Consider the following 27,279-nt stretch of genomic DNA (forward strand, 5'->3'; position numbering starts at 1 on the left):
TTTTCAGTCTCTCCATCCCAGCTTTGATGCACCTGTACTGACCTCGCCTTCTGGATAATGATGATAGTGTTTCAATTGGTGACATCACTCGCTCTTAGACCTTGAAGTAGTTGTTCCCCTTGCTCTGCGATGGGTAACGATGCTTCGTGGGTGACTGTTGTTGATGTGTGCAGAGGTTCCCTGGTTTGAGCCCAGGTAGGGGCGAGGAGAGGGACAGAAGCACAACTATTACATTTGCAGGGGGACTCTTATATAGAGAAAAATAAATATGCTATTGTGCTGCCAGCATAATATCCTGCTGCTATGATAACGGTAAACATTCATTTTTTTTTTTTTTAAGATTAAACAAATTATTCTTTTTAGCCCATAAATAGCGTTGGATTGTTATACGTCACTAATTAGCTTCCGCCCCACAAAGGAGTAACCAATAATAGCTCCCCGCTTTCCATAGCAATACCTATAGTTCCTATAAGTTGCATCAAACGCTTTAATTGAAGAGATCCAGTTCAAACAAGAGTAATTGTGACAAAATAAATGCAAATAGTTCAGTATACATACAATGTATCAATACTGAAATGATTATGTAAGTGTCTACTCTCACACAATTACATCCCACTCACAATATTTTCAGTGCGACAGTGCAAGGATTAATGGTTGAATTGGATGCAGTCAATGTACGGATCTCCTGTTATTGTTTACATTTTGAAACAGCGAGTATGATTATTTTTAATCCTACTTAATGAGGGTGTCATTTCCAGTGAACGTTAGGTTATTATTGAGTAATGTTTTACTTCGTTTTTCATGTTAGTAAAATGCGTTGACAAGTATATCAATCAATTGGTGGTGATGAAGTAACTAATCTGCTATGCTAACCAACACAGCTAGCTAGCTAACCATAATATCTAGCTGACTGGCAACAAAAGCTAGCGAGTTATTGCCGGGTCTAGTTATCTACCTAACGCTACTGTAGTAAGCTAAATAACCGATACAATTGATTGGTACCACATTGTCAGTTTGTCCATTGGATAAAAACGTCGTTTATGTTGCTAGCTAGCTACCTGCCTTAGGAATGAATGTCAACGTTTGAGACCAGACAACATCGTCAATTTAGCTAGCTAGCGAATTTAGCAAACGTTAGCTAGTTAACATGGTCTCAAGTTGTAATGACGAGCTAACATGTTAATGTTACATATGTTATTTAAATAGTTATTTTCCTAGAGTTGACAATTTTAGCTTTTGCTGGGCTAACCGAAGCGCAGCTAGCTATAGCTCTCGAAGGGTGTCTAAAAACGTGGATCTCGAGGATGTTCAAATGACTCGAGAAGCGTAGCGCATTCTGAGTTGCAAAGGTCTAGGCAAGACCAGAGGAAAACACAGGTATACGTTAATTTGAATGTATTCATATTCTATTCCAGTGTATGGTTCTTCCCCCTCCCCTTTCCACACTGAGACTATAGATGTGTTAATTTGACCATGGATATTCATCACCATTATGTTTCAGCACCAACTAAGTCTGTCCATTTTGCCTGACTTTAGGGGTGCACAATGTTTAGTGCAGCTCAGAGTTCCAAGTCTGAGTTCCTGGACAAAGCCAGGCAGGCGCGTGAGGAGAGGAAGGGGTACAAAGCAAGGGACAGAGCAGCCACCCTAATTCAAGCGCTGGTGAGGAGATTCCTCTGTCGCTGCAGACTCCAGAAACAAATAAGGTTCGCTTTACAAGCAATGCGTGCCGTTATGCATTAGGACACATAATCTTTCATGAGACTAGTTTGTGAATAAACCTTTGGAAGTAATGTATGAATGCTCTCTTTCTTACTAGGAAAGAAGTTGATGACTTATTCCAAGATGCCGGGACCACAAAAAGAAACGCGCTATCCATTTTTAAAATTGCACGGAAGTTACTATTCATTTTTTGCCAAGATGATAAGTTGGTAAGTTCTTTAACACCTACACTTTACCCTCACTGATTTGAATGTATGTTTTGTACATTGTTATTAATTGCCTCTTACAGGACGATGTCTCTTATTTACTAATTGAAAGGCAAATGAATGATTACATATCAATATAGTATTTGAGATTGTTTAGTGTACATATAACTGACAAGCTATGATGCTTTTAACTACACAGAGATTTGAGAAGCTTTGTCGCTCCATTCTTGGTAGCATGGATGTTGAAAATGAGCCCAAAGTGAGTATGATTATAATGAAGGAATCGTCAGTGAGAACAGATTTTTAATTAACCCAGAGTGTGATTGACTCTGACTTGGTATATAATAATTTATTGTTCTTTGTTATCAGGTTTGGTATGTGTCATTGGCCCTTTCTAAAGACCTCACCATCCCTTGGATCAAGCAGATTAAAGATGTCCTGTGGATCTCCTGTCAGTTCCTGAAAAAATTAAAGGTAAATCAGAATGCTTTGATGATAATAACCTTCTTTAAGAAAACAGGTGTACCATTTTAAATATTGAAATGTTATAATTGGATCTTTACACCCCTCCTTCCTTCTGTCTCTTGTAGCCTGACATCATGCAGGACAATAAGCTGGTGACTCTGTACCTCACCATGCTGGTGACCTTCACAGACACATCAACCTGGAAGATAGTGAGAGGGAAAGGTCGGTCTCAGGTCAAACCACTGCTGCAGTACACACACATCCTCTATATAAGTGTCTTGATGTTGAAAGGAAAAAGACAAAGTGGAATCCTCCATTTTTTTCCCCCCTCTGTGGTAGGCGAGGCCCTCAGACCAGCATTGACCCGGATCTGTGAGAACATCATGGGGCATCTCAATCAAAAGGGATTTTATTCAATACTGCAGGTACAGTGACTCATACGACATCTTCCATCTTTTCCCCGGGGCTTTTAGAATGATTATTATGATGTTGCTGACATTTATTGGTGGTTTCTGCAATTTTGTATTCCCTGGTAGATTCTACTCACCAACGGATTGGCACGCTCCAGACCCTCTCTTACCAAGGGCACACTCACAGCAGTATTCACGCTGGCATTAAGGTGAGTGGCCACTGGAAGCTTGGTTACCTTTTTAGAATGCTTGGAGCTGAAGATGGCTCGGGAGCCATTAGTGTAACTTGTCTTTATTTTACAGACCTGTCATTGCTGCTCACTTCTCTGACAACTTGCTGAGGTCTCTCCTTCTCCACATCATGTCTGTCCCAGCAGTTGTCTCCCACATCTACACCATCACCCCAGAGGTAAACGCTAAACACTCAAAATGAAGAAATGACAGCCAATTCTCTACCTAGTGGGTGTAGGGTGCCACTTCAGACATATAGACATTATTGTATAGACATATAATAGCTTGTACAATGACAAAGCCTCTGAGTGTGTGCTTGTCTCTGTGCAGTGCATGACCACCATCCAGACCCATGACCTGTTGAGGAAGTTCATCCTGTTCCTTAGCCGCGAGGAGCAGTGTGTCGACATCTGTGTCTGCCTGGAGGGGAGCCACACACTGTGCTTACTGGGTAGGGCCGTTTTCACTGACTTTCATATCTATTCTATGGCAATATTGGCTACTACTGTGAGTGTGCATGTTTGAGTTGCCTTTTTTTTGTCTCACTCTTGTCTTTCTCTGTGTGGTGCTGTGGGAAAGATACTGAATCAGTTATTTGGGGTTGCTGCTCTGCGGGGCCTCTGTTTCATCCTGTTGTCCTGTAGGCAACCTGATTCACCTGGGCTACCTCAACGAGAAAGTACTGGAGGAGGAGGCCAACCACTTTGTGACGGAACTGACGGACATGCTGTCCTACTGCCAGAGATACGTGTCCCAGAAGAAATCTAACCTCACCCACTGGCACCCTGTCCTGGGCTGGTTCTCCCAAACCGTAGACTACGGGTCAGTGAGACATCCTCATAGCCTGATCACAGATCGGTTTGTGCTCTCTTGCCGACTCTTACGGTTGTTGTCATGCCAAAATCAAGTGTCAATGACCATTGGAGCAAAACAGCACAAACCGATCTGGGACTGGGCTATGAAATGGGATCTCAACTAGGGCTGTTTACGGTGACCGCATTACGCCACCGGTGGTCACGAGTCATGACTGCAGTCAAATTCCATGTCACCGTAATTAGTCTTCTCCAAGCTCTGATGCTGCTGATGGTCATTAGTAGCTTACCAAACTTGCTAACTGCCTCGTACTCAGCACTTTATTGTCCCTCTAATCACTCTGACAAATGCAAACGTAATCTAAAATCTAATCAAATACTTCATGAGAGCCCTTAAGCTCATGTTGTGCAACATTTCTATAGGCTATGCAATTGAGAAAACAGTTTTGATGGCTTCTATTAAAAAGAGGAGGCTCTCATCCGTTCTCTATAGGCTAGACCTACTATATTTATTTCTCAACTTTCCTAATATTAAGCACATTGCGTCTCTTTTACAACAGGAGTAAAACAGGAGTATATGAAAATGAACCACGGGAAAAGCGTCCTCCATTCCCTATTTAAGTGCGTAGATAACATGTATTTCTTTCTCATGTCCCTGTTGTGAGACAGGTGCATGATAATGGTCCATTCTAAATCAAAACAAATTTCACACATATTATTTAGTATATGTAAAGACTAGATTAAATCAAGAATAGTCTGATTGGTGACAATATTAGCCCATCACTCGTGAATGATATAGTATCACTTGTGAATGATGCCCAGCCTCTGTGCAGTGAGGCAAGAAACAGTGCATGCCTTTTTTTGCAACTTTTTCAAATCATAGCCGCAACCTCCTTTGATAAGGTTTGTATCAACAGTAAAGTGGCCAAATAACTTCTTAAAATTAAGAACATTAATCCGCTTTACAACTGGTGTAGAGCCTAACTGGCAAACATTTCGTGGTATCCAATTAGTAGTTAGTCTTGTTCCATCACTGCAACTCCCGTACGGACTCGGGAGAGGCGAAGGTCAAGAGCTGTGCGTTCTCCGAAACACAACCCAGTTAAGCCGCACTGCTTCTTGACACACTGCTCACTTAACCTGGAACCCTCCCCTAACCTGGATGACGCTGGGCCAATTGTGCGCCGCCCCATGGGTCTCCCGGTCGAGGCCCGCTGCGACAGAGTCTGGACTCGAACCAGGATCTCTAGTGGCACAGCTAGCTGCCTTGGACCACTGCGCCACTCGGGAGGCCCTGGCGGCGTCTGAGTTTCAAGTTTGGGGAAGATAATCGTCATCATAAAAATTAGCCTTTATAATAAAGCATAAATGTATAATCGCATTTGCGGTCACTTTTGAGAATGGTATTTTCCCGCTAATTGCATTTTGAATATTCACGCTTATAGCCTACTGCCGTGTGCGCATTGCTGCGCTTATAATGTGAAGAAATAGCCTAATGGTTTATCAACATTTTAAGCTGAACCAGGGATGCCCAACTGTCACCCCGTGGGTGGTCTTATTTGGCCCCCCCAGGTTTTCTGAGCAAAAACACTTTTTCAAAACATTTTAAATTCCTTGTTGGACATAAAGGACTGTAAAAACACCAGGAAATCAGCTCCAAGTGATTTTAATTTAAGAAATCTGTTCCCAAGTATTCCAACATATAATAGAGAGACTTGATCGTATACAAATGTAAGCAAGGTTTGAAATTATTATGTTTTAGTCAAACATATCAGTTTGAGCTTCTTGTGGTCTATTTGCAGTCTACAAATTATTTGTAAATAAGTTCTGTCACCCGACCTTCCGTTCAAGAAAATATCGGCCCACAACTTAATCTAGTTGACAATCAATGAGCTAAATGTTCTGATCTGTTGCGTCAGCCTCATTGCTTAAAAAAAAAAATTATGCTAGTGGTTGTATTTAGTTTGGGATCTGTCGCATTCGACAACTGTCCCAGACTATGTTTGGACTATTTATTTCTCGCACAGAAGGACAAGTTGACCAATAGAATAGGTCAACCTTTGTACTATGGGAGTTCGTAGATTGACATAGGCTAGTGCTTTTGCTGGAGTTTGCCAAAAGGCACCTAAAGGACTCTGACCATAAGAAACAAGATTCTCTGGTCTGATGAAACCAAGATTGAATTCTTTGGCCTGAATGCCAAGCTTCACATCTGGAGGAAACCTGGCACCGCTCACCACCTGGCCAATGCCATCCCTATAGTGAAGGATGGTGGTGGCAGCATCATGCTGTGAGGATGTTTTTCAGCGTCAGGGACATGGAGACTAGTCAGGATCGAGGGAAAGATGAACGGAGCAATGTACAGAGAGATCCTTGATGAAAACCTGCTCCAGAGTGCTCAGGACCTCAGACTGGGGTGAAGGTTCACCTTCCATCAGGACAACAACTCTTAAGCACACAGCCAAGACAACACAGGAGTTACTTCAGCACAAGTTTCTGAATTTCCTTGAGTGGCCCAGCCAGAGTCCGGACTTGAACACGATCTAACATCTCTGGAGAGACCTGAAAATAGCTGTGCAGCGACGCTCCCCATCCAACCTGACAGAGCTTGAGAGGATCTGCAGAGAAGAATGGGAGAAACAACCCAAATACAGGTCTGCCAAGCTTGTAGCGTCATACCCAAGAAGACTCGGCTGTAATCGCTGCCATAGGTGCTTTAACAACGTACTGAGGAAGGGTCTGATTACTTATGTAAATGTGATATTTCTTTTTTTCATTAAAAAAATTAAAAAACATTTTATAACAAGGCTGTTAAAGGTCAAGGGGTCTGAATTCTTTCCGAATGCACAATACTTTCCCCTGCACAAAGCATGGTCCATACAGAAATGGTTTGTTGAGATTGGTGTGGAAGAACTTGACTGGCCTGCACAGAGACCTGACCTCAACCCAATCAAACACCTTTAGGATGAATTGGAACGCCGACTGAGAGTCAGGCCTAATCGCCCAACATCAGTGCCCTACCTCACTAATGCTCTTGTGGCTGAATGGAAGGAAGTCCCCGCAGCAATGTTCCAACATGTAGTGGAAAGCCTTACCGGAAGAGTGGAGGCTGTTATAGCATCAAAGGGGGGACCAACTCAATCTCTCTCACACACACACACACACACACACACACACCCTTCCTGCCCCACTCAACCTTTACTTCATCCCTCTAGTCTGAATGAGTCCATGCCACTGGTCACGAAGCAGCTGCAGTACCTGTGGGGCATGCCTGTGATCCGGACGCTCTTCAGTGACGTCCTTAGCAAAAAGCTGGAGACCCAAGAGCCCACACCTCCGCCACAACCTACCACATCCCAAAACAACCTGCCAGTCAAGAGTAAGTCACATTTTTATTTCAGTTTCTCTTTTGTTTTCTCATCAGGTACTTAATCGTTTAATGTCATGGGTTATTTATTTTGACACCATTATTAGATTTATTATCACTTACCTGGGTTGTTGTCGATTGATCCAGATTATATTATAGAAGTGCATAATATAAATTATGTTTTAAAACAATGAACTAACCTTATCGGATCGGTTTTCTCTTAGGTCTATTCAAGCGGGCATTTCAGAAGTCTGCCTCAGTGCGAAACATCCTGAAGCCAGTTGGCGGGAGACGGGTGGACTCCGCAGAGGTTCAGAAAGTGTGCAGTATCTGTGTACTGTACCAGACAGCCCTCACCACGCTCACCCAGATACGATTGCAAATCCTCACTGGTGAGTCCCTGCCTAGTTCCATTTGAATCAGGCACGCATACACACACACATTAATGTTCTCTCACGTTGTGTCCGGTGCTGTCCCCCTCAGGCCTAACCTACCTGGACGACCTGCTGCCTAAGCTGTGGGCCTTCATCTGCGAACTAGGACCCCAAGGAGGGCTCAAGCTGTTCATAGAGTGCCTGAACAACGACACAGAGGAGTCTAAGCAGCTGTTAGCCATGCTCATGCTGTTCTGCGACTGCTCCAGACACCTCATCACGTGAGCTCCATGAAATGCTACCACATAACTTACACGTTATACAGTATGGGTTGGTTTCCTAAGTATAGATTAAGTCTTAGACTAAGAAGCACCTCTTTCAGTCCTAATCTGTATCCAGGAAACTGGCCCGAAATACAATATCCCATCTCTGTGCTTACTTATACAGTCGTGGCCAAAATTTTTGAGAATGACACAAATATTATTTCCACGAAGTTTGCTGCTTCAGTGTCTTTAGATATTTTTGTCAGATATTACTATGGAATACTGAAGTATAATTACAAGCATTTCATAAGTGTCAAAGGATTTTATTGACAATTACATGAAGTTGATGCAAAGAGTCAATATTTGCAGTGTTGACCCTTCTTTTTTAAGACCTCTGCAATCCGCCCTGGCATGCTGTCAATTAACTTCTGGGCCACATCTTGACTGATGGCAGCCCATTCTTGCATAATCAATGCTTGGAGTTTGTCAGAATTTGTGGGTTTTTGTTTGTCCACCCGCCTCTTGAGGATTGACCACAAGTTCTCAATGGGATTAAGGTCAGGGGAGTTTCCTGGCCATGGACCCAAAATATCGATGTTTTGTTCCCTGAGCCACTTAGTTATCACTTTTGCCTTATGGCAAGGTGCTCCATCATGCTGGAAAAGGCATTGTTCGTCACCAAACTGTTCCTGGATGGTTGGGAGAAGTTGCTCTCGGAGGATGTGTTGGTACCATTCCTTATTCATGGCTGTGTTCTTAGGCAAAATTGTGAGTGAGCCCACTCCCTTGGCTGAGAAGCAACCCCACACATCAATGGTATTAGGATGCTTTACTGTTGGCAGCGCTCACCTTGTCTTCTTCGGACAAGCTTTTTTCCGGATGCCCCTAACAATCGGAAAGGGGATTCATCAGAGAAAATGACTTTACCCCAGTCCTCAGCAGTCCAATCCCTGTACCTTTTGCAGAATATCAGTCTCTCCCTGATGTTTTTCCTGGAGAGAAGTGGCTTCTTTTCTGCCCTTCTTGACACAAGGCCATCCTCCAAAAGTCTTCGCCTCACTGTGCGTGCAGATGCACTCACACCTGCCTGCTGCCATTCCTGAGCAAGCTCTGTACTGGTGGTGCCCCGATCCCGCAGCTGAATCAACTTTAGGAGACGGTCCTGCCGCTTGCTAGACTTTCTTGGGCGCCCTGAAGCCTTCTTCACAACAATTGAACCGGTCTCCTTGAAGTTCTTGATGATCCGATAAATGGTTGATTTAGGTGCAATCTTACTGGCAGCAATATCCTTGCCTGTGAAGCCCTTTTTGTGCAAAGCAATGATGACGGCACGTGTTTCCTTGCAGGTAACCGTGATTGACAGAGGAAGAACAATGATTCCAAGCACCACCCTCCTTTTGAAGTTTCCAGTCTGTTATTTGAACTCAATCAGCATGACAGCGTGATCTCCAGCCTTGTCCTTGTCAACACTCACACCTGTGTTAACGAGAGAATCACTGACATGATGCCAGCTGGTCCTTTTGTGGCAGGGCTGAAATGCAGTGGAAATGTTTTTTTGGGGATTCAGTTCATTTGCATGGCAAAGAGGGACTTTGCAATTAATTGCAATTCATCTGATAACTCTTCATAACATTTTGGAGTATATGCAAATTGCCATCATACAAACTGAGGCAGCAGACTTTGTGAAAATGAATATTTGTGTCATTCTCAAAACTTTTGGCCACGACTGTATATGTTATATGTTGACCATCCTTTGTGTGTTATACAGGATCCTGGATGACATTGAAGTTTACGAAGAGCAGATCTCGTTTAAGACGGAAGAGCTCGTAACCATCTCCTCGTTTCTCAACACGTTTGTTTACAAGATGGTCTGGGATGGTATCTTAGGTGAGTCTCCTCCTCCCTCTGTTGAATTCTTGTCAAACTCAAAGGCGATTTGATAGACAGTGACAGAATTGTCAATCCCAGGTTCCGGCACCATGAGAAATGTCTTGGGGATAGGGTCGTTGAGTGTGTGCATTAACTTAATGTGTTGTTGTCTGTGACAGAGAATGCCAAGGGAGAGAAGCTGGACCTGTTCCACAGCGTTCACGGCTGGCTGATGGTGCTTTACGAGCGGGACTGCAGGAGGAGGTACTCCCCTGATGACAACTGGCTGCGCAAGTAAGTGCCCCTCTGGGAAACATACTTATCCTAATCCCTGATCCTTCCCATAGTTAGTCTGGACTTCCCAAAACCTGCTAAGGTGATCCTAGTGATCAGTAGCGGTCAAATGCTTGTGGAGCGCTTGATGAAGCTTGCCCATCACAATGGAACCAATGGAATATTAGTGCCAACTTTGACCACCCAGTACTCCACGCAAGCCATGTTGGGCCCACCTCCAGTACTTGGAAGTATTTGACTGAATTGAAAATTGATTTAATTTAGAATTTGTGTCACACACAATAACCCATAATGTCAGTGGAATTATGTTTTTAGAAATCTTTACCAATTAATTAAAATGAAAAGCTGAAATGTATTGAGTCAATAAGTATTCTTATAGCAAGCCTAAATAAATTAAAGAGTAAAAATGTGCTTAACAAGTCACATAATAAGTTGTGTGGACTCACTCTGTGTGCAATATGTTTTTGACAAGATTTTTAAGTGTTACCCCATCTCTGTACCCCACACATACAATTATCTGTAAGGTCCCTCAGTCGAGCAGTGAATTTCAAGCACAGATTCAACCACAAAGACTAGGGAGGTTTTCCAATGCTTCGCAAAGAAGGGCACCTATTGGTAGCTGACATTAAATATCCCTTGGAGCATGGTGCAGTTATTAATTACACTTTGGATGGTGTATCAATACAGCCAGTGACTACAAAGATACAGGCGTCCTTCCTAACTCAGTTGCTGGAGAGGAAGGAAACTGCTCAGGGATTTCATCATGAGGCCAAAGGGGATTTTAAAACAGTTAGAGTTTTTAATGGCTGTGATTAGAAAAAAACTGAGGATGGATCAACAACATTGTAGTTGCTCCTAATACTAACCTAATTGACAGAGTGAAAAAAAGGAAGCCTGTACAGAATACAATTTTTCCAAAACATGCATCCTGTTTGCAATAAGCCACTAAAGTAATACTATAAAAAAATGTGGCAAATAAATGAACTTTTTGTCCTGTATACAAAGCGTTATGTTTGGGGTAAATCCAACACAACACATCACTGAGTTACCACTCTATATTTTCAAGCATGGTGGTGGCTGCATCATGTTATGGGTATGCTTGTCATCAGCAAGGACTAGAGAGTTTTTTCTAATGATAAAAAGAAAAGGAATAGATCCAAGCAAAGGCAAAATCCTAGAGTAGAACTTAGTTTGGTCTGCTTTCATACAGACACTGGGATACGAATTCACCTTTCAGCAGGACAATTACCCAAAACACAAGGCCAATTATGCACGAGTTGCTTACCAAGACGACATTGAAAGTTCCTTAGTTGCCTAGTTACGGTTTTGACTTAAGTCTGCTTGAAAATCTATGTCAAGACTTGAAAATGGCTGTCTAGCAATGATCAACAACCGACTTGACAGAGCTTGAAGAATTGTACAATCCAGGTGTGCAAAGCTCTGAGATTTACCCAGAAAGACTTACTGCTGTAATGTATTGACTCTGGGTTGAATACTTATCTAATCAATATATATTAGTGTTTTATTATCCATAAATATTTTTAAATGTCCGAATTTTTCTGCCACTTTGACATTAGAGTATTTTGTGTTGATCGTTGACAAAAAAAATGACAATTAAATCCATTTTAATCCCACTTTGTGACACAATAAAATGTGGAAAAAGTCAAGGGGTGAATACTTTCTCAAGGCACTGTATTTGTCCCAGGCCTGATCTGTAGGGGGGAAAAAATGATATTTGAAAAGGTACACTCACTGACTCACTCTTTCACCCCTTGTGTCCAGGGATCTAAAGCCGAGCCTTTTGTTCCAAGAGCTGGAGAAGGGCAAGAGGAGAGCTCAGCTGTTACTTCAGTACATCCCACACGTCATTCCACACAAAAACGTGAGTCTGCACAGAAATAATATTTGTCCTTCCCGGGCATTCGTATTTGTCGTTTCACTATACCAATATGCACATAGTGTCTCACTCGTTGTCCTCCCCACTTTAGAGGGTCCTGCTGTTCCGAAACATTGTCACCAAGGAGAAGGAAACCTTGGGATTGGTGGAGACCAGCTCCGCCTCTCCGCATGTCACCCATATCACCATTCGCCGCTCACGGATGTTAGAGGTATGAAATGGATGCATCCATCTTTTGCATGTTTTCCCCCACACTAGCATATCACTAAGAATGTATCCTCGAAACAGTGTTATGCAAATTGTACATATTGGCACAGAGCCTGATGTCAAATATAGTCCGACATGGTGGTTGTGACTGATACCCAAACTGATCACCCAAACTCTTTGTGTCTGAACTCTCTCATTAGGATGGTTATGACCAGCTCCGCCGGTTGCCCGTCAACTCCATCAAAGGTGTGATCCGCGTGAAGTTTGTCAACGACCTGGGTGTGGACGAGGCCGGCATCGACCAGGACGGCGTCTTCAAGGAGTTCCTGGAAGAGATCATCAAGAAAGTCTTCAATCCGGCTCTCAACCTCTTTAAGGTTGGCTCTCCAGACCTTGCTTCAAATACTTTTAAAAATAATTTTGAGTGCTGTATCTGTGCTTGATTGAGCTTGCCTGTTGCACTGGAACCAATAGACAAGTCTCAAAAGTGCATACACTGTCCACCTGGTACTCCAGGTTAGGCTAAAGCTAACGCTCATAGTCTTTTGAAAGATTTCAAATTGTGTCAAGGTACTTTTAGCCATTTTCTGTGAACCATGCTCCTACTACTGCTGCTGATTTTATGCTGATGTCTCCCCCCCATAGACCACCAGTGGCAACGAGAGGCTCTACCCCTCCCCTACGTCCTACATCCACGAGAACCACCTGCAGCTCTTTGAGTTTGTGGGGAAGATGCTCGGCAAAGCCATGTATGAGGTGTGCCTGCGCTCATTAGAGGATGTTATTCATGTGAAATGACCATATATGTAACAAGAATGACTCATTTTAAAGCCACAAGCCCAACTCACCACTTTTTCCCGCTATAATGCTGAAGGATAGGTCTGGAGAAATGATGCCAGAATTTATAGATGGAGCTATCGACGCGAAGCCTGATAGTCCATGAGATCAACGTGTGTGTGTGTGTGTTTCAGGGTATCGTGGTAGACGTACCCTTCGCCTCCTTCTTCCTCAGCCAGGTCATGGGCCACCATCACAGCACTTTCTACAGCTCCATTGACGAGCTGCCCTCCCTGGACTCTGAGTTCTACAAGAACCTCACCTCCATTAAGGTCAGAAAGACCCCCCCCCACACACATACACTGATAGTCATTTAGTTCCTGGGATCATGTTCATTACAGCACGCAATGGAAAACGTTTTAAAACAATTTGCAACTGAAAACGAAAGGGAGTGTTTCTTATTGTATAAGTCCAGGTGGTACTTTCTCCCTGTTTCAGTCTGTTTTGTTTCTGCTTGGTGCCTGATGAACACGACCCTGGTTTATGGTGACCGCTATTTTGATTTGAGAATGTTTTTTGCTTGGCTGTAATCCGTCGCTACTTTCTGTGATCAATATCACTCCGAAGTTGTGGAAGTCAACTCAAAATAGTTTTTTGATCTTCGTCTTGTCCTTTTCCAGCGCTACGACGGGGATGTTGGTGATCTAGGACTGACGCTATCGTATGACGAGGATGTTATGGGACAGGTAGAAGACATAGTTTTTCTCTGAATGTAGAAAAACAGAACTCTTCTCTCGTCTCTTAACACTGTTTTCGTGTCATATCGCAGCTGGTCTGTCATGAGCTGATTCCTGGAGGAAAGACGATGCCAGTCACCAATGAAAACAAGTGAGAAAGATGCAGATACAGTATCTAGAACAAACGTATAGATTTTACATTTGATGTTAACACCCTCGTTCTCTAAACACAAGATTTGTTTATTGTCCCTGTAGTTATAACAAGTTGGGTTGGATGATAACGTGGGGTTCCGTCCGAAAACAACCCCTTGCCCATACACCCGGCCCTTTGACACTTGTGGAGATCTGATAGGTGTAAGCAATATGGTGTATGTCCTACCAAGCCTATCACAGGGCAAGGTAGATGTACTAGCATATTGCTTATTATACCTAGCAAAACCTTTCAGTTCTCCACAAGTACCTAGGCGGAAGGGCTAGAGGGTTGTTTCTAGACAGGCCCAGGGTTCTCCCCAAAGAATGTAAGAGGTTCGCTGTGCCATCGTGCGGACTGTCTGCACCACTATGTTTAAAAAAAAAAAAGTAAAGGAAATGTTTGGCTCTAGATCACAGGAAATGGCCCCCCTGGGCCTCCCCCCGCAGTATTCGGCAGCACCACCTTGTTAAAAAATGCTGGGGAGAACCCTGAGGCCCATGGTGCTCCGAGTCTGACTTAACCTCACCTTTGACCTTGTCCGTGTTGCAGGATCAGCTATATCCACCTGATGGCGCACTTCCGCATGCACACGCAGATAAAAGAGCAAACGGCAGCTTTCATCCGAGGGTTCCGCAGCATCATCAACCCGGAGTGGCTGCACATGTTCTCCACCCCCGAGGTCCAGCGCCTCGTCTCCGGGGACAACGCCGAGATAGACCTGGACGACCTCAAGTGCGTGACCTTCCACATCCTTTCCCCTCGATCAGCTCCTCCACAGCTCTTCGACCTGCCAATTCCCAAACATTTTAGGGAAATCTTGAAATCCTAAAATCCTAGGTTTGAATGTCCCATTTGATTGGGTAACGGGTAATGGTCTCTCGTTCTCTCTTTCCCGCCCTCTCTCTCTCCTGTTGTCAGGAAACACACAGTGTACTATGGAGGTTTCCACAGCAGCCATCGGGTCATCATCTGGCTGTGGGACATCCTGTCCAGTGACTTCTCATCTGAGGAAAGGGCCATGTTCCTCAAGGTAATAACAATCCCCAAATGTTACTATCCTGAACAAAAATATGAATGCAACATGTAAAGTGTTGGTCCCATGTTTCATGAGCTGAAATAAAAGATCCCAGAAATGTTCCATATGTACAAAAAGCTTATTATTCAAAAATGTTTCTTTACATCCCTGTTAGTGAGCATTTCACCTTTGCCAAGATAATCAACCCACCTGGCAGGTGTGGCATATCAAGAAGCTGATTAAATGGCATGATCATTACACAGGTGCACCTTGTGCTGGGGACAATAAAAGGCCACTCTAAAATGTGCAGTTTTGTCACACAACACAATGACACAGATGTCTCAAGTTTTTAGGGAGTGTTCAATTGGCATGCTGACTGCAGGAATTTCCACCAGAGCTGTTGCCAGAGAATTGAATGTTAATTTCTCTACCATAAGCCGCATCCAATGTCGTTTTATAGAATTTGGCAGTATATCCAACCAGGCTCACAACCGCAGACCACGTGTAACCACGCCAGCCCAGGATCTCCACATCTGGCTTCTTCACCTGTGTGATCGTCTGAGGAGGGGAGGGTGGTTCTGAGGAGTATTTATGTCTGTAATAAAGCCCTTTGGTGGAGGAAAAAGTCATTATGATTGGCTGGGCCTGACTGCGCCCCTGCCCAGTCATGTGAAATCCATAAATAAGGGCCTAATGAATTTTCAATTGACTGATTTCCTTCTATGTACTGTAATAATGTCAAATATTTAAAATTGTTGCAATTTACGTTTATATTTTTGTTCAGTATAAAATGCTATTTTACTGTTCATGCGTTAACTGCATTATGTTGGCTTGCGCGACTGTCAGTTTGAGACCCCTGCTCTAGAACACCCTTGCACTTGTATAGACCTGTTATGTGATCCTCCGTTGTTGTTGTTCTGCTTTTACAGTTTGTCACCAGCTGTTCGAGACCACCCCTCCTGGGTTTTGCCTACCTCAAGCCCCCTTTCTCCATTCGCTGTGTGGAGGTGTCCGATGATCAGGTGAGAACACTTGGATCATTGGAAAGTCCTAAGCCACATGTTTGTTTAAATAAAAAATATATTTAACCTTTATTTATCTAGGCAAGTCAGTTAAGAACAAATTCTTATTTACAATGACGGCCTAGGAACAGGGGGTCAACTGCCTTGTTCAGGGGCAGAACGACAGATTTTTACCTTGTCAGCTCGGGGATTCGATCTAGCAACCTTTCGGTTACTGGCCCAACGCTCTAACCACTAGGCTACCTGCCGCCCCAGCACACAAAACTAGTACGCCTATTTTAGTTGAAGAACTTAGGTTTGGGAAGTCAGTCCCTTGAGACTACTTTGGTTCTCCGTGTGTTTGTGTGCACGCTCCTGTCACCTGTCTCTCTCTAGGACACGGGGGACACTCTGGGCAGTGTCCTGCGGGGTTTCTTCACCATCCGGAAGAGGGAGCCTGGCGGCCGCCTCCCCACCTCGTCCACCTGCTTCAACCTACTCAAGCTGCCTAACTACAGCAAGAAGAGCATCCTGCGTGACAAGCTCCGCTACGCCATCAGTATGAACACAGGTTTTGAGCTCTCCTAAAATAAACTCCCCCCTAGTCGTGGTCTGCTGCCAGCAAAACTAAAGGATTAACAACTAAAGAGCATCCTCCTGGCCCAGGCTAAGGGTGGCAGCCGGTCAAGTCAGTGGAGCTTCACCAAAGCTGAAGGCGAAACAAATAGGATACCTCCTTACCTTTATCCCAGTCTAGGAAACCAGAAGAGCTCCACCCTCTATTACCCCAATCTGTCTGGATTCTGGAAAGTCCACCCACCCCAAGGGCTTTCAACCCTATTTGCTGCCTGTGCAACCATGGTAACTTATTTTCTGACCAGTGGCAGTCATTGCCCATGTGAGTTTATTTTACTTTTTTATAGACAAGTAGCTAAAGAAATTGTGGGAACAGCACAATTGAAACAGTCACTCTTTACTCTCACACACCCGAAAACCAAACCCATGCTAATAATCGTAACAAGGAGGAATGTTTAACCTAACACATTGCTGAACTAAAATGGCTCAGTGTCTTACTATTTCTTCTCAGGCTTAACAGAACGATACTTGGATCTAGCACTCCCACGTCAAAGAAACTGGAAAGCAATATAGATGCAATGCAAGCCATTACACGTGATAGACTCCTCACTGGAGCAAAATCATAGGAAGCTTTGTTCTACCTGCTGGAATAGGATGTTGCCCGAGCAACTGTCCGCTGTCATTCGGTGAGTCTTAATAACCTTGTTTAACATGACGAAAGCACCTTTTTCATAAAGAGACGACAAATCACTGCCTCATGTTCAACGGCAAGTTCTGACCACGGAGATATGGTCACGTGTTGGCGCCTGTGTCATGTCTGCTTATTGCCCCTCATGGGTTAATTAAGGAATTCAATCCTGACGATCTGTCTTTCTCCCCATACACACACTACAGTCAGTCACCTGACAACAGCTTTGGAGCCTGTACGTCTCTGTTCTCTAATGTATTCAAATTAGAATTCATGTTACACAGCAATGCATTTGTGACCCAAAGTGATGCCATCAATACTTAAACCAAACTCCATGCTGTTATTTGGTACCAGATGTCCCGTTATCTTCTGTCATGGTTCCAGAGTCTCTTTTCTTGTTGTGTTTGAAAATGGATAATACAGTGGCCCTGCTATGTTTTTATATTATTTTGCTGTGAAATATCTGGGTCCTGTAACTACAGCAGACACAACATTGACAACCATTGTTTTTTTCCACTTTGCATGTCCCTAATTGTGACACTCCCAAACTAATCTGTTACAGTGAAGTCAATCATGAACATTTCTCTATATCCACTAGGATTGGCCATGCCTCTTGGAATGGAATCAAGCCATGAACACATAGGACAAGGTATTTATAAGGACTTGAGCCTGCTTACAGACAATTGAATTCCCATGCTCCCTTTACCGCCACTGAACCGTCCAACCCAGGAAGGTTTGGTGTCAAGCATGTACTGATTCTCCCTTGTGTCTGGTAACCTGACAGCCACGTGGAAAAAGGGATACACAGGGAGCAAACCATACTATTTGTCATGGGCTGGTTGATCATGTGAATCTGAAAGCATTGCTTTTGTGTCTCTCTCTACCCTCTCCTTTCTTACCTACTCTCTCTTGCACATAAAACCCTGCTCTTTTTGTGAGGGGGAACGGGACATTTTTTCTAAAGATCGGAAATAATTATACCATGCAAAACGTCAAAGGGTCAAATAAAAAGAGACAATTTGGGGCAGTTGTTAGTGGCGTGTAGTTCCAACGTCAAGGTGGTTGCAGACGAGGCAGCAAAGGGTCCCGAGTTTTAATAATGTGAAAGATTAACAGGCTGATTTAAAAGCAATAGCCTATTTGTTGATTCAGTATTTTATGCAAAACTGTTTCATGAGGGGTGTACATGTGTGCGCTGAGCGGTTGTCAGAACCATAGACATGGCTCTGGTTGTGGTCATAACAAAAAGGGAATAAAGCCTGTTTAAGCACCATTAATACCTATCTCTTATATCCTGGCCACTAGTTAACACAAAAAACTCAGTTCTGATGATTATACAGGCATTTTATGGGCATTAAACAAGGTTCTATATGGTTTTGTATTGCTTTGCTAACTGAAATCTGTGCTCAATTTGTCTGTGTGTAGGAATATTAAGGGGGTACAACCTACCTGTACAGGCATTTCCCCCCCACTTATAAATGCCATCAATCTCATTGACAAATAGAAATTACAACTTGTCTTAGTGACTCTATGGGAAGACCTTACCTCAATGTTCAGTCTGTTGTAATCACTGCGATATATTTCCTTAATTCCCAAGGGCCTCTGACTAATCAGTGCTCATTCCCTTACAAAAAAAGATTGCAGTTTTGAAACTGCAGTAACTGCAGTCGACTGGTATCTTGAACTGCAGTTACACTGCAAAATTACTGCAGTGAACAAAAGTGTTCTTTTGGACGCAGTATTTGCAGCATACTGTAGTTATACTGCAATCTGACTGCATCTTTTTCACTTCAGTGGTGCCAGTCTGACTACAGTTACCCATTTATTTCAATCAATTGTTTCAGCAGCCTGAAATGGGTTAGAAATTAGTCATGGAATGGAAATGGTCAGTGTCCCAGAGAAGACTGGAAGATTCCTCACAAGCTCTGTCTGGTGTTTTAATGGGGGCACTCCTCCGTTTTAAACGATGTCATGAAATCTCGCTATAACTTTTTATGAATTAGAAGAAAAATAAATCCAGGAAATGTGCAACATACTTCTATGAAAGTACTGTCCCCTCACCATTTGTTAAGTGTCTTTGGAACTGGTTGCACTATGTGAAATGCAGGTAATTGAAAACACTATTTCAATGTAAAACATGTTTGTGTAAGATACTATTTATTCTGTAAAAACAGTAACATAATTGTTATGTTAACCATAATTATTCTAAAAACTTTACTTCTCAACTGAAGTGAGTGTGTCTTGGTTTTATTTCTAGAGGAATCAACCCATTTATTTTCTCACTTCGGGACAAGTTCTGTATAGCCCAGAGCGGTATTTATTTATTAAATAATGATATAACAGTTGTGAAGAACGGGTTCTGTCAGTTCCATAGAGATAGAGGCTTAACTTTATCTGCCATTATAGCGTCTGACTCAGCATGGGCAGCGCCATTGAGTTTATCTCCATTTTAACGTAGTACATTTTCTTCTTCACGATTGGCTGATCCTTCCTGATGACCCGGTTGGACATGACTCCAGGTATTCAGGAGGGATCAGCCAATGACGATGCAAGTCACACCCAGTTGACTACGTTAAAATGGTGGAAGCCCTCAATGGAGCTGCCCATGCTAAAATTGCCTTTTGGCCACTAGAGGCCTCTATCATTCTCTATGGTCAGTTCTCTATTAATGTCGTTACTCTCTGCAAAGTTTGATTGTGTCACATGCTGGTTTATACTGTGCACACCCGAAGCACCCCAATTTGTCAGTCGACTCTAACGTTTGGGTTGTGAGCATGACTATCAATGCGTCCTTTTCAGAAACAGTTGTTTGTTTTACGATCATTTTATTTAAAAAAAAACAAAAAAACATGAGTACCCCCTCCAAGTCCTTCTCCAACATGCTGGTTCAAAGCTTTGCGGAGGTAAGTGCATTAAAACTAGTCAGACGCATCGAAAATCGCTGTCAAAATTCACGTGAATTACTTTATTACTACCAATATGTAATGATTTATTGATTTACTTTTGTTTCTCAAACTTAAGGATATTGTTCATCTTTAAGATCAATATTACTTTCAGAAAGTTAAGGAGACAGGATTGAACAACTTGAATTTCTTTATCACATCTTTGACTGATTTACTTGCATTGCCTGATTTGGAGTCATTTCCCTCTGATAATGGGGGTTTAATGGTATGCTTACTGCCCAGGGTCTGTCCTCTGTTTAGTATACACTTTTTTTCAGCAGGCGTATATATATTTTAAAAAAGCCTGTTTGAGAGGTCAACATTCTACAGCATTAGTGGGAAAGCAAGAGCATGCTATGCCTGCAAGAGTAATGGTCGCCTGACATGCAGAAGGTATACTGAATTATGATTTGTTATGGACTACTACAGTAACTACAGAACTTGTTTGGTTTACACATAAGAATACACTGGCTTTTGTCTATGTGTTGCAGGACCAGGCTGGGGGAGCCCTGCATGAAGACTTATCTTTTAGAATGTGTGGAGGATGAATGGGCAACTGGGTATGGTTGTAGGGGCACCGGTTTGTGTCAAGAACTGCAACGCTGCTGAGTTTTTCACTCAACAGTTTCCTGTGTGTATCAAAAATGGTCAACCACCCAAAGGACATCCAGCCAACTTGACACAATTGTGGGATGCATTGGAGTCAACATGGGACAGCATCCCTGTGGAACGATTTCGACACCTTGTAGAGTCCATGCCCCAACGAATTGAGGCTGTTCTGAGGGCAAAAGGGGTGCAACTCAATATTAGGAAGGTGTTCTTAATGTTTTGTACCCTCAGTGTGTATGTATATGTATGTACATTTCATTACAAATGTATGTGAACACCCCTTCAAATTAGTGGATTTGGCTATTTCATTCACACCCGTTGCTGACAGGTGTATAAAATCGAGCACACAGCCATGCAATCTCCATAGACAAACATTGGCAGTAGAATGGCCCGGACTCAAGCTCTGACTTTCAACGTGGCACCGTCATAGGATGCCACCTTTTATAAGTCAGTTTGTCATATTTTTTCCCTGCTAGAGCTGCACCGGTGAACTGTAAGTGCTGTTATTGTAAAGTGGCAACATCTAGGAGAAACAACGGCTCAGCCGCTAAGTGGTAGGCCACACAAGCTCACAGAACGGTACGGACGAGTGCTGAAGCGTGTAAAAATCGTCTGTCCTGCATTGCAACATTCACTACCGAGCAACGGCAGCCCAATAACTTCATCGGGAGCCTCATGAAATGGGTTTTTATGGCCGAGCAGCGGCACACAAGACTAAGATCACCATGCGCTTGCTGCCTTTGGACTCTGCGGCAGTGGAAACATGTTCACTGGGGTGATGACTGACATTTCACCATCTGGCAGTTCGACGGACGAATCTGGGTTTAGCGGATGCCAGGAGAACACTACCTGCCCGAATGCATAGTGCCAACTGTAAAGTTTGGTGGAGGAGGAATAATGGTCTGTGACTTTTTCATGGTTCGGCCTAGTCCCCTTAGTTCCAGTGAATGGGAATCTTAACGCTACAGCATACAATTACATTCTACACAATTCTGTGCTTTCAATTTTTTGGCAACCGTTTGGGGAAGGCTCTTTCCTGTTTCAGCATGACAATGTCCCTGTGCACGAAGCGAGGTCCATACAGAAATGGTTTGTCGAGATCGGTGTGGAAGAATTGACTGGCCTGCACAGAGCCCTGACCTCAATCCCATCGAACACCTTTGGGATGAATTAGAACGCCGACTGCGAGCCAGGCCTCAGTGCCCGACCTCACTAATGCTCTTGTGGCGGAATGGAAGCAAGTCCCTGCAGCAGTGTTCCAACATCTAGTGGAAAGCCTTCCCAGAATAGTGGAGGCAATTTTATCATATCAAATTGGTTATGTTTTATTTATTTTGTTTTATTTTATTTTATTGTGTAGTAGATTATATGGGTTGAGAGTTTTTTTTCTCAGACAAAGGTCATAGCTTTCTAGGGGGGAAACAGGACATTAATAAAGTATTGCTAGATTGATGACTAAACCCATAGCTAAACAGTGTAAAATGGCTGTCAGCTCAACTGGTTTTAATCTTAACTAACAGTAAGTTGAGACCCTGACTGACTTCCTAAGTGGGGGGCTTGTTCCTAGAAAAGGCACTGATTATACACATACTATACGCTGCTCCAATGACAGGGTTCTGCAGAGCCTGATGGTGTTCCTGCCTGTTCAGGGAGTAGGTAGGTTCTAGAATTGTCTGGGTCAGATCGCTGCCTCTGGTCTTCATCTCTTCTCAGTGCGGAGACATGGGTCATGTTCAGTAAGGCAGAATGTTTTTGTAGCAGAAAACAAAATGTGTTTATCTCCCTTTTTTTTCAAAACATTTGCTCCCTACTGAACACAACCCTGGACTTTTGATCTACTCTTCCATAATAAGGTCTGGTAAGCAGTACCATAGTAAATGAATAAATACATACATATTGTCACATACACATGAAATGTGTTTTACAGGGTCAGCCATAGTAGTACGGTGACCCTGGAGCAAATTAGGGTTGAGTGCAATAATCCTCCATCTTTTTTAAAAACTCCACGTGACAAGAACCCACTCCACTGGCACCTATCATGGGCCATACAGCTTTGATACCTTCTCACACAGGAAATCAAGCCTGCTCAATCACCTACTTGCATTACCCACCATATGAGGATCACAATCTGTCTCTTATGTCCTGGGCCAGTAGCATTTCCCAGAAGAGCCAGGCCTGGTGCCAGATAGTGACCGTGTGTGAGTTGGAAGACGGAGCCCTTTTCACAATACTGAGCTGGACCGGGCTGAGCTACACTACGCTTGCTTGGTTACACATCCACCACAGTTGTTGAAACGATGTTGGAAAGCCCAGTGTGAAATGAGGATATCTGAACCTACAGTTCTGAGGACCAGTTGTAATAGGTCTCCAATATGACCTTCAGCACTTCACATTTGAGATGTAGAAGATAATGGTAATGTGATGAAAAAATACATTTATTTACTGCAGGATGATAGCCCGTTTGTAGAAATGCTATACAAGTACATAGGTTTATGATGATTCAATATGGAGTCTCATCTGTTTTCATTAGAAAAGTGTACTTTCTGATGCCAAGTGATAAAACTAGTCATTCAGTTCTCTGAAATACTTGATAAAGAAATTGTATTTAAAGCTTCTTGTGATACAACCTGTGCTTCATATACAATACAGGATTATAACTTGTGCGCTTCATTACAAATTTAAACTTCATTTTATTAGTATCCTGTTCAAAAATGGTTGTTGCATCAATTTAAAAAGTGTACCACATGACATTAAAAGTAAAGTGTCAGTACATTTAGATTTTGCCTCTAGCGAAGTCGAATTTGGATTCAAGTCTTTATTTGAAATGTAGGAAAAGTTCCATCACGAGATACAGTATTTAAACTTGGACCCATCGAACTGTCTTTCACATAAAACAATGCCGATGATTTGATTAATTCAACCTAGAAGCAGAACAAAGGTTGTTCCACAAAGGTCCCCGGTTTGTTCTTTCACGTGTAGACGTGTGTCACTCAGGTCTCTTGTAGATCGTCTCCTCGTTGCCTTCTTTCATGGCTGTGTACCTGGCCACTGTGAACAGGTAGTCGCTCAATCTATGGGAAGACGCGAGGTAAATGATTATCAACAAGAGTACACCACTTCCTTAAACGCATGATAATACATCTGCACATTTATACCTGTTCAAATATTTGGCAACATCAGGATCGGCCTCACCTGACCGCACAATAGGGGAAACACTGGAAAGATAAGACAAGTGTTATGGCTGTTTCTGGGGCTTTGTTCAGGATCAATGTTATACAGTGTTGGGTCTAAACAACCGATTCGTTGGAACTCACCTGCGTTCTGCTCGGCGACACACTGTCCGTGCTATGTGGAGGGCCGCACTGCTCTTTCCTCCAGACTAACCGGACAGAGAAGTTCAGATAAAACACATCAAACCAATATGCATAGACAATGTATTCACCCACAAAGGGACCTTATGAATAACACCAATATTTACAGTGCATTCAGAAAGTATTTAGACCCCTTGACAATACTTTCAAGGTAAAACAGCATTAGGCAGATGAGGTACTGTGATTTGTGAATCCATGTGTAAAGCAACTCAATGCATGTGTATGGACTTTGGAAAGTATTCAGACCCCTTGACTTTTTACACATTGTTACATTACAGCCTTATTCTAAAAAGGTATGAAATTATTTCCTCAATGTACACAAAATACCCCATACTGATGACGCAAAAACAGGTTTTGAAATTTTTGCAAATGTATTACAATAAAAAAAACATTCCTTATTTACATAAGTATTCAGAACCTTCACTATGAGACTCAAAATTGAGCTCAGGTGCATCCTGTTTCCATTGATCATCCTTGATGTTTCTATAACTTGATTGGAGTCCACATGTAGTAAACCCAATTGATTGAACATGATTTGGAAAGGCACACACGTCTATATAAGGTCCCACAGTTGACAGTGCAAGTCAGAGCAAAAACCAAGCTATGAGGTCGAAGGAATTGTCTGTAGCACTCAGACAGGATTATGTCGAGGCATAGATCTGGGGAAGGGTACCAAAAAATGTCTGCAGCATTGAAGGTCCCCAAGAACACAGTGGCCTCAATCATTCTTAAATCGAAGAAGTTTGGAGCCACCAAGACTCTTCCTAGAGCTGGCTGCCTGGTCAAACTGAACAATCGGGGGAGAAGGGCCTTGGTCAGGGAGGTGACCAAAAACCCTGACCGAGCTCCAGAGTTCCTCTGTGGAGATGGGAGAACCTTCCAGAAGGACCACCATCTATGCAACACTCCACCAATTAGGCCTTTATGGTAGAGTGACCAGACAGAAGCCACTCCTCAGCAAAAGGCACATGACAGCAAGCTTGGAGTTTGCCCAAAGGCACCTAAAGGACTAAGACCATGAGAAACAAGATTCTCTGGTCTGACGAAACCAAGTTTGAACTCTTTGGCCTGAATGCCAAATGTCACGTCTGGAAGAAACCTGGCATCATCCCTACAGTGAAGCATGGTGGTGGCAGCATCATACTGTGGGGTTGTTTTTCAGTGGCAGGGACTGGAAGACTAGTCAGGATCGAGGGAAATATGAACGGAGCAAAGTACAGATGAAAACCTGCTCCAGGGAGCTCAGGACCTCAGACTGGGGCGAAGGTTCACCTTGCAACAGGACAACGACCCTAAGCACACAGCCAAGACAACTCGGGAGTGGCTTCGGGACAAGTCTTAATGTTCTTGAGTGGCCGAGCCAGAGCCCGGACTTGAACCCGATCGAAACATCTCTGGAGAGACCTGAAAATAGTTGTGCAGCGACGCTCCCCATCACACCGATCTGCAGCTTAAGAGGATCTGCAGAGAAGAATGGGATAAACTCCCAAAATACCCGGTGTGCGAAGCTTGTAGCGTCACACCGATGAAGACTCGAGGCTGTAATAGCTGCCAAAGGTGCTTCAACAAAGTACTGACTAAATGGTCTGAATACTTATGTAAATGTGATGTTTTTTTTATACATTTGTACATTTATACACTTGTAGTACAAGTCCATACACATGCATTGAGTTGCTTTACACATGGATTCACAAATACAATTACAGTACCTCATCTGCCTAATGCTATTTTACCTTGAAAGTATTGTTAGCTCATGTATTTGGAATATGAACCCCTAAGCCTCTCACAATTCCACGTCACATTATAAATAACATTTCCGTTTTCTAAAAGGTTCACCCAGTGTGTGAGTGCTTACAGGTAATATGAAGTTTGTCAGTGGTGGAAGCTTCTCTGTGAACTCATCAATCCAGCTTTCAAGGTCTGCCACTGGTTGGGAACTGAACTTTGTTTTTTCTGTTGGCAAGAGTGAGAGAACATAGGACAATGATAAGACCATTGACTGGGGTAAGCTGTGTGGAATGATTCTTCAAAATAATTTACACAAAGCCATTTACTTATATGAATTTCTCGTGCAGATGACTGAGGTGTGGCAATGTTGGATCCCACATCTTGTAAGACACACTGAATCTGTGTGGAGTTAGAAGGGTAAACATTGAGTAAAAGACAACGTTCATCATTACTCTCCCAAAATGAACTGAAAAAGTTACAACTCAGACCTTGTCCAGCTGATCTGTGAATGTATGGCCTTTGTCGATACAAAACTCTCTGGCCAAGCTGTAGAAGACAACACAAAACGGTGAATAAATTCAGTAAGGGGGAACCAAGCATAATACCCAATAGAAGGAATGGACATCACATTACCCTATCGCTGATGACAACTCATCCGTTGCTCCCAATGCTTCAAAAACATGATCTTCCTTGGGTCTTCTCTCTCCAGTGTAAGTGCTAGAGAAACCTTTGGCAATGACAGGAAGACGATAAACAAAACGTTCCTTGTTGAAATCACCATATGATGTGCAATGACTTGCTTGCATACTCACCTTTATCACCAGTTTTAGTGTATATTTTGGGGATCCTGCTTTCTCCATCGGTTTTGGAAGCATAACTTTACAGGAGAAAAATATAATCAAGAGCTTTATGCTAGCTTGGCTATCAGTGCAGGCAAGATCATTTCAGCTGTCTGTAGGCAATATTATTGGCTAGCATAGTTAGCCGTCATCTACAACAATTTCAGGTGCGTTTCTTACTTATCCCATTCTCTTGCACTACCTGTGTGACTAGTACTAACGTTATATGTGTAACAGAGGAGGCTGATGGGAGGAGCTATAGGAGGACAGGCTCACTGTAATGGCTGTTATAGAATAAATTAAGGGTATCAAACATATGCAAACCACATGTTTGACTCCGTTCCATTTATCCAATTCCGTCCATTAATGGAACCCGTCCTCCTATAGCTCTTCCCATCAGCCTCCACTGATGTGTAGCTAACTGTGTCAAATAACTTTGGCACATAGCTAGCTAGCTACCAAACAAGATAAAATATTTGTATAAGAAGCGATGGTCCATACAGCTACCTTCTTTCTGATCCAAATGATGTCTTTGTCCAATTCACAGCTAAACATTTGCCAGTCCGTGTTAGGATACAACGTAGGTGAGATGGTTTGGTAATCATTGAAGCCATGTTTACATAAAATATAAACGCGCGTTGTGCCTCTTGTTTATCGGTGGTATCCGTATGTGAGTGGGATGGACA

The 27,279-nt window shown here is 43.0% G+C and overlaps 3 protein-coding genes and 1 long non-coding RNA gene across 12 annotated transcripts in view; 2 read left to right on the forward strand and 2 right to left on the reverse strand.

The window, feature by feature from the left end:
• LOC111958123 (COP9 signalosome complex subunit 7b) overlaps positions 1-27,279 on the reverse strand; it is a 158,699-nt gene that overhangs the window by 74,121 nt on the left and 57,299 nt on the right. The gene's annotated exons all lie outside the window — the stretch shown is intronic.
• Positions 478-19,957, forward strand: LOC111957631 (ubiquitin-protein ligase E3B). 8 transcript variants are annotated; one of them, XM_023978511.3, is made up of 28 exons: positions 481-583; positions 1,207-1,377; positions 1,537-1,706; positions 1,820-1,931; positions 2,128-2,187; positions 2,298-2,402; positions 2,519-2,615; positions 2,733-2,818; positions 2,930-3,012; positions 3,107-3,212; positions 3,365-3,485; positions 3,679-3,856; positions 7,062-7,225; positions 7,438-7,605; positions 7,697-7,868; positions 9,619-9,737; positions 9,899-10,013; positions 11,796-11,895; positions 12,002-12,121; positions 12,318-12,494; positions 12,763-12,873; positions 13,089-13,226; positions 13,575-13,640; positions 13,724-13,782; positions 14,374-14,556; positions 14,743-14,854; positions 15,769-15,861; positions 16,237-19,957. In XM_023978511.3, exons 3-28 carry the CDS (start codon positions 1,546-1,548, stop codon positions 16,426-16,428), a joined length of 3,198 nt encoding a protein of 1,065 aa, XP_023834279.1. In that variant the 5' UTR covers positions 481-583; positions 1,207-1,377; positions 1,537-1,545; the 3' UTR covers positions 16,429-19,957. The 8 variants fall into 8 exon arrangements, 6 of the variants coding, with proteins under 6 accessions (XP_023834280.1, XP_023834279.1, XP_023834276.1 ...); XR_002876427.3 differs by lacking the exons at positions 481-583; positions 1,207-1,377 and adding an exon at positions 642-674 and having other exon boundaries at positions 16,237-17,102; positions 17,703-19,957; XR_002876426.3 differs by lacking the exons at positions 481-583; positions 1,207-1,377 and adding an exon at positions 642-674 and having other exon boundaries at positions 16,237-16,738; positions 16,928-19,957.
• LOC139023591 (uncharacterized) lies at positions 20,016-23,102 on the forward strand. Its single transcript, XR_011474735.1, has 2 exons — positions 20,016-20,439; positions 20,538-23,102. It is a non-coding gene; the product is annotated as an uncharacterized lncRNA (long non-coding RNA).
• Positions 23,326-27,279, reverse strand: mmab (metabolism of cobalamin associated B). 2 transcript variants are annotated; one of them, XM_070437020.1, is made up of 9 exons: positions 27,101-27,279; positions 26,567-26,631; positions 26,388-26,481; positions 26,243-26,300; positions 26,081-26,153; positions 25,882-25,979; positions 23,970-24,034; positions 23,848-23,870; positions 23,326-23,726 (listed from the first exon to the last, which is right to left on the reverse strand). In XM_070437020.1, exons 1-9 carry the CDS (start codon positions 27,205-27,207, stop codon positions 23,722-23,724), a joined length of 588 nt encoding a protein of 195 aa, XP_070293121.1. In that variant the 5' UTR covers positions 27,208-27,279; the 3' UTR covers positions 23,326-23,721. The 2 variants fall into 2 exon arrangements, with proteins under 2 accessions (XP_070293121.1, XP_023834275.1); XM_023978507.2 differs by having other exon boundaries at positions 23,811-23,870.

The sequence above is a fragment of the Salvelinus sp. IW2-2015 genome, linkage group LG33 (assembly GCF_002910315.2).
Source record: "Salvelinus sp. IW2-2015 linkage group LG33, ASM291031v2, whole genome shotgun sequence".
NCBI classification, from domain to species: Eukaryota; Metazoa; Chordata; class Actinopteri; order Salmoniformes; family Salmonidae; genus Salvelinus; species Salvelinus sp. IW2-2015.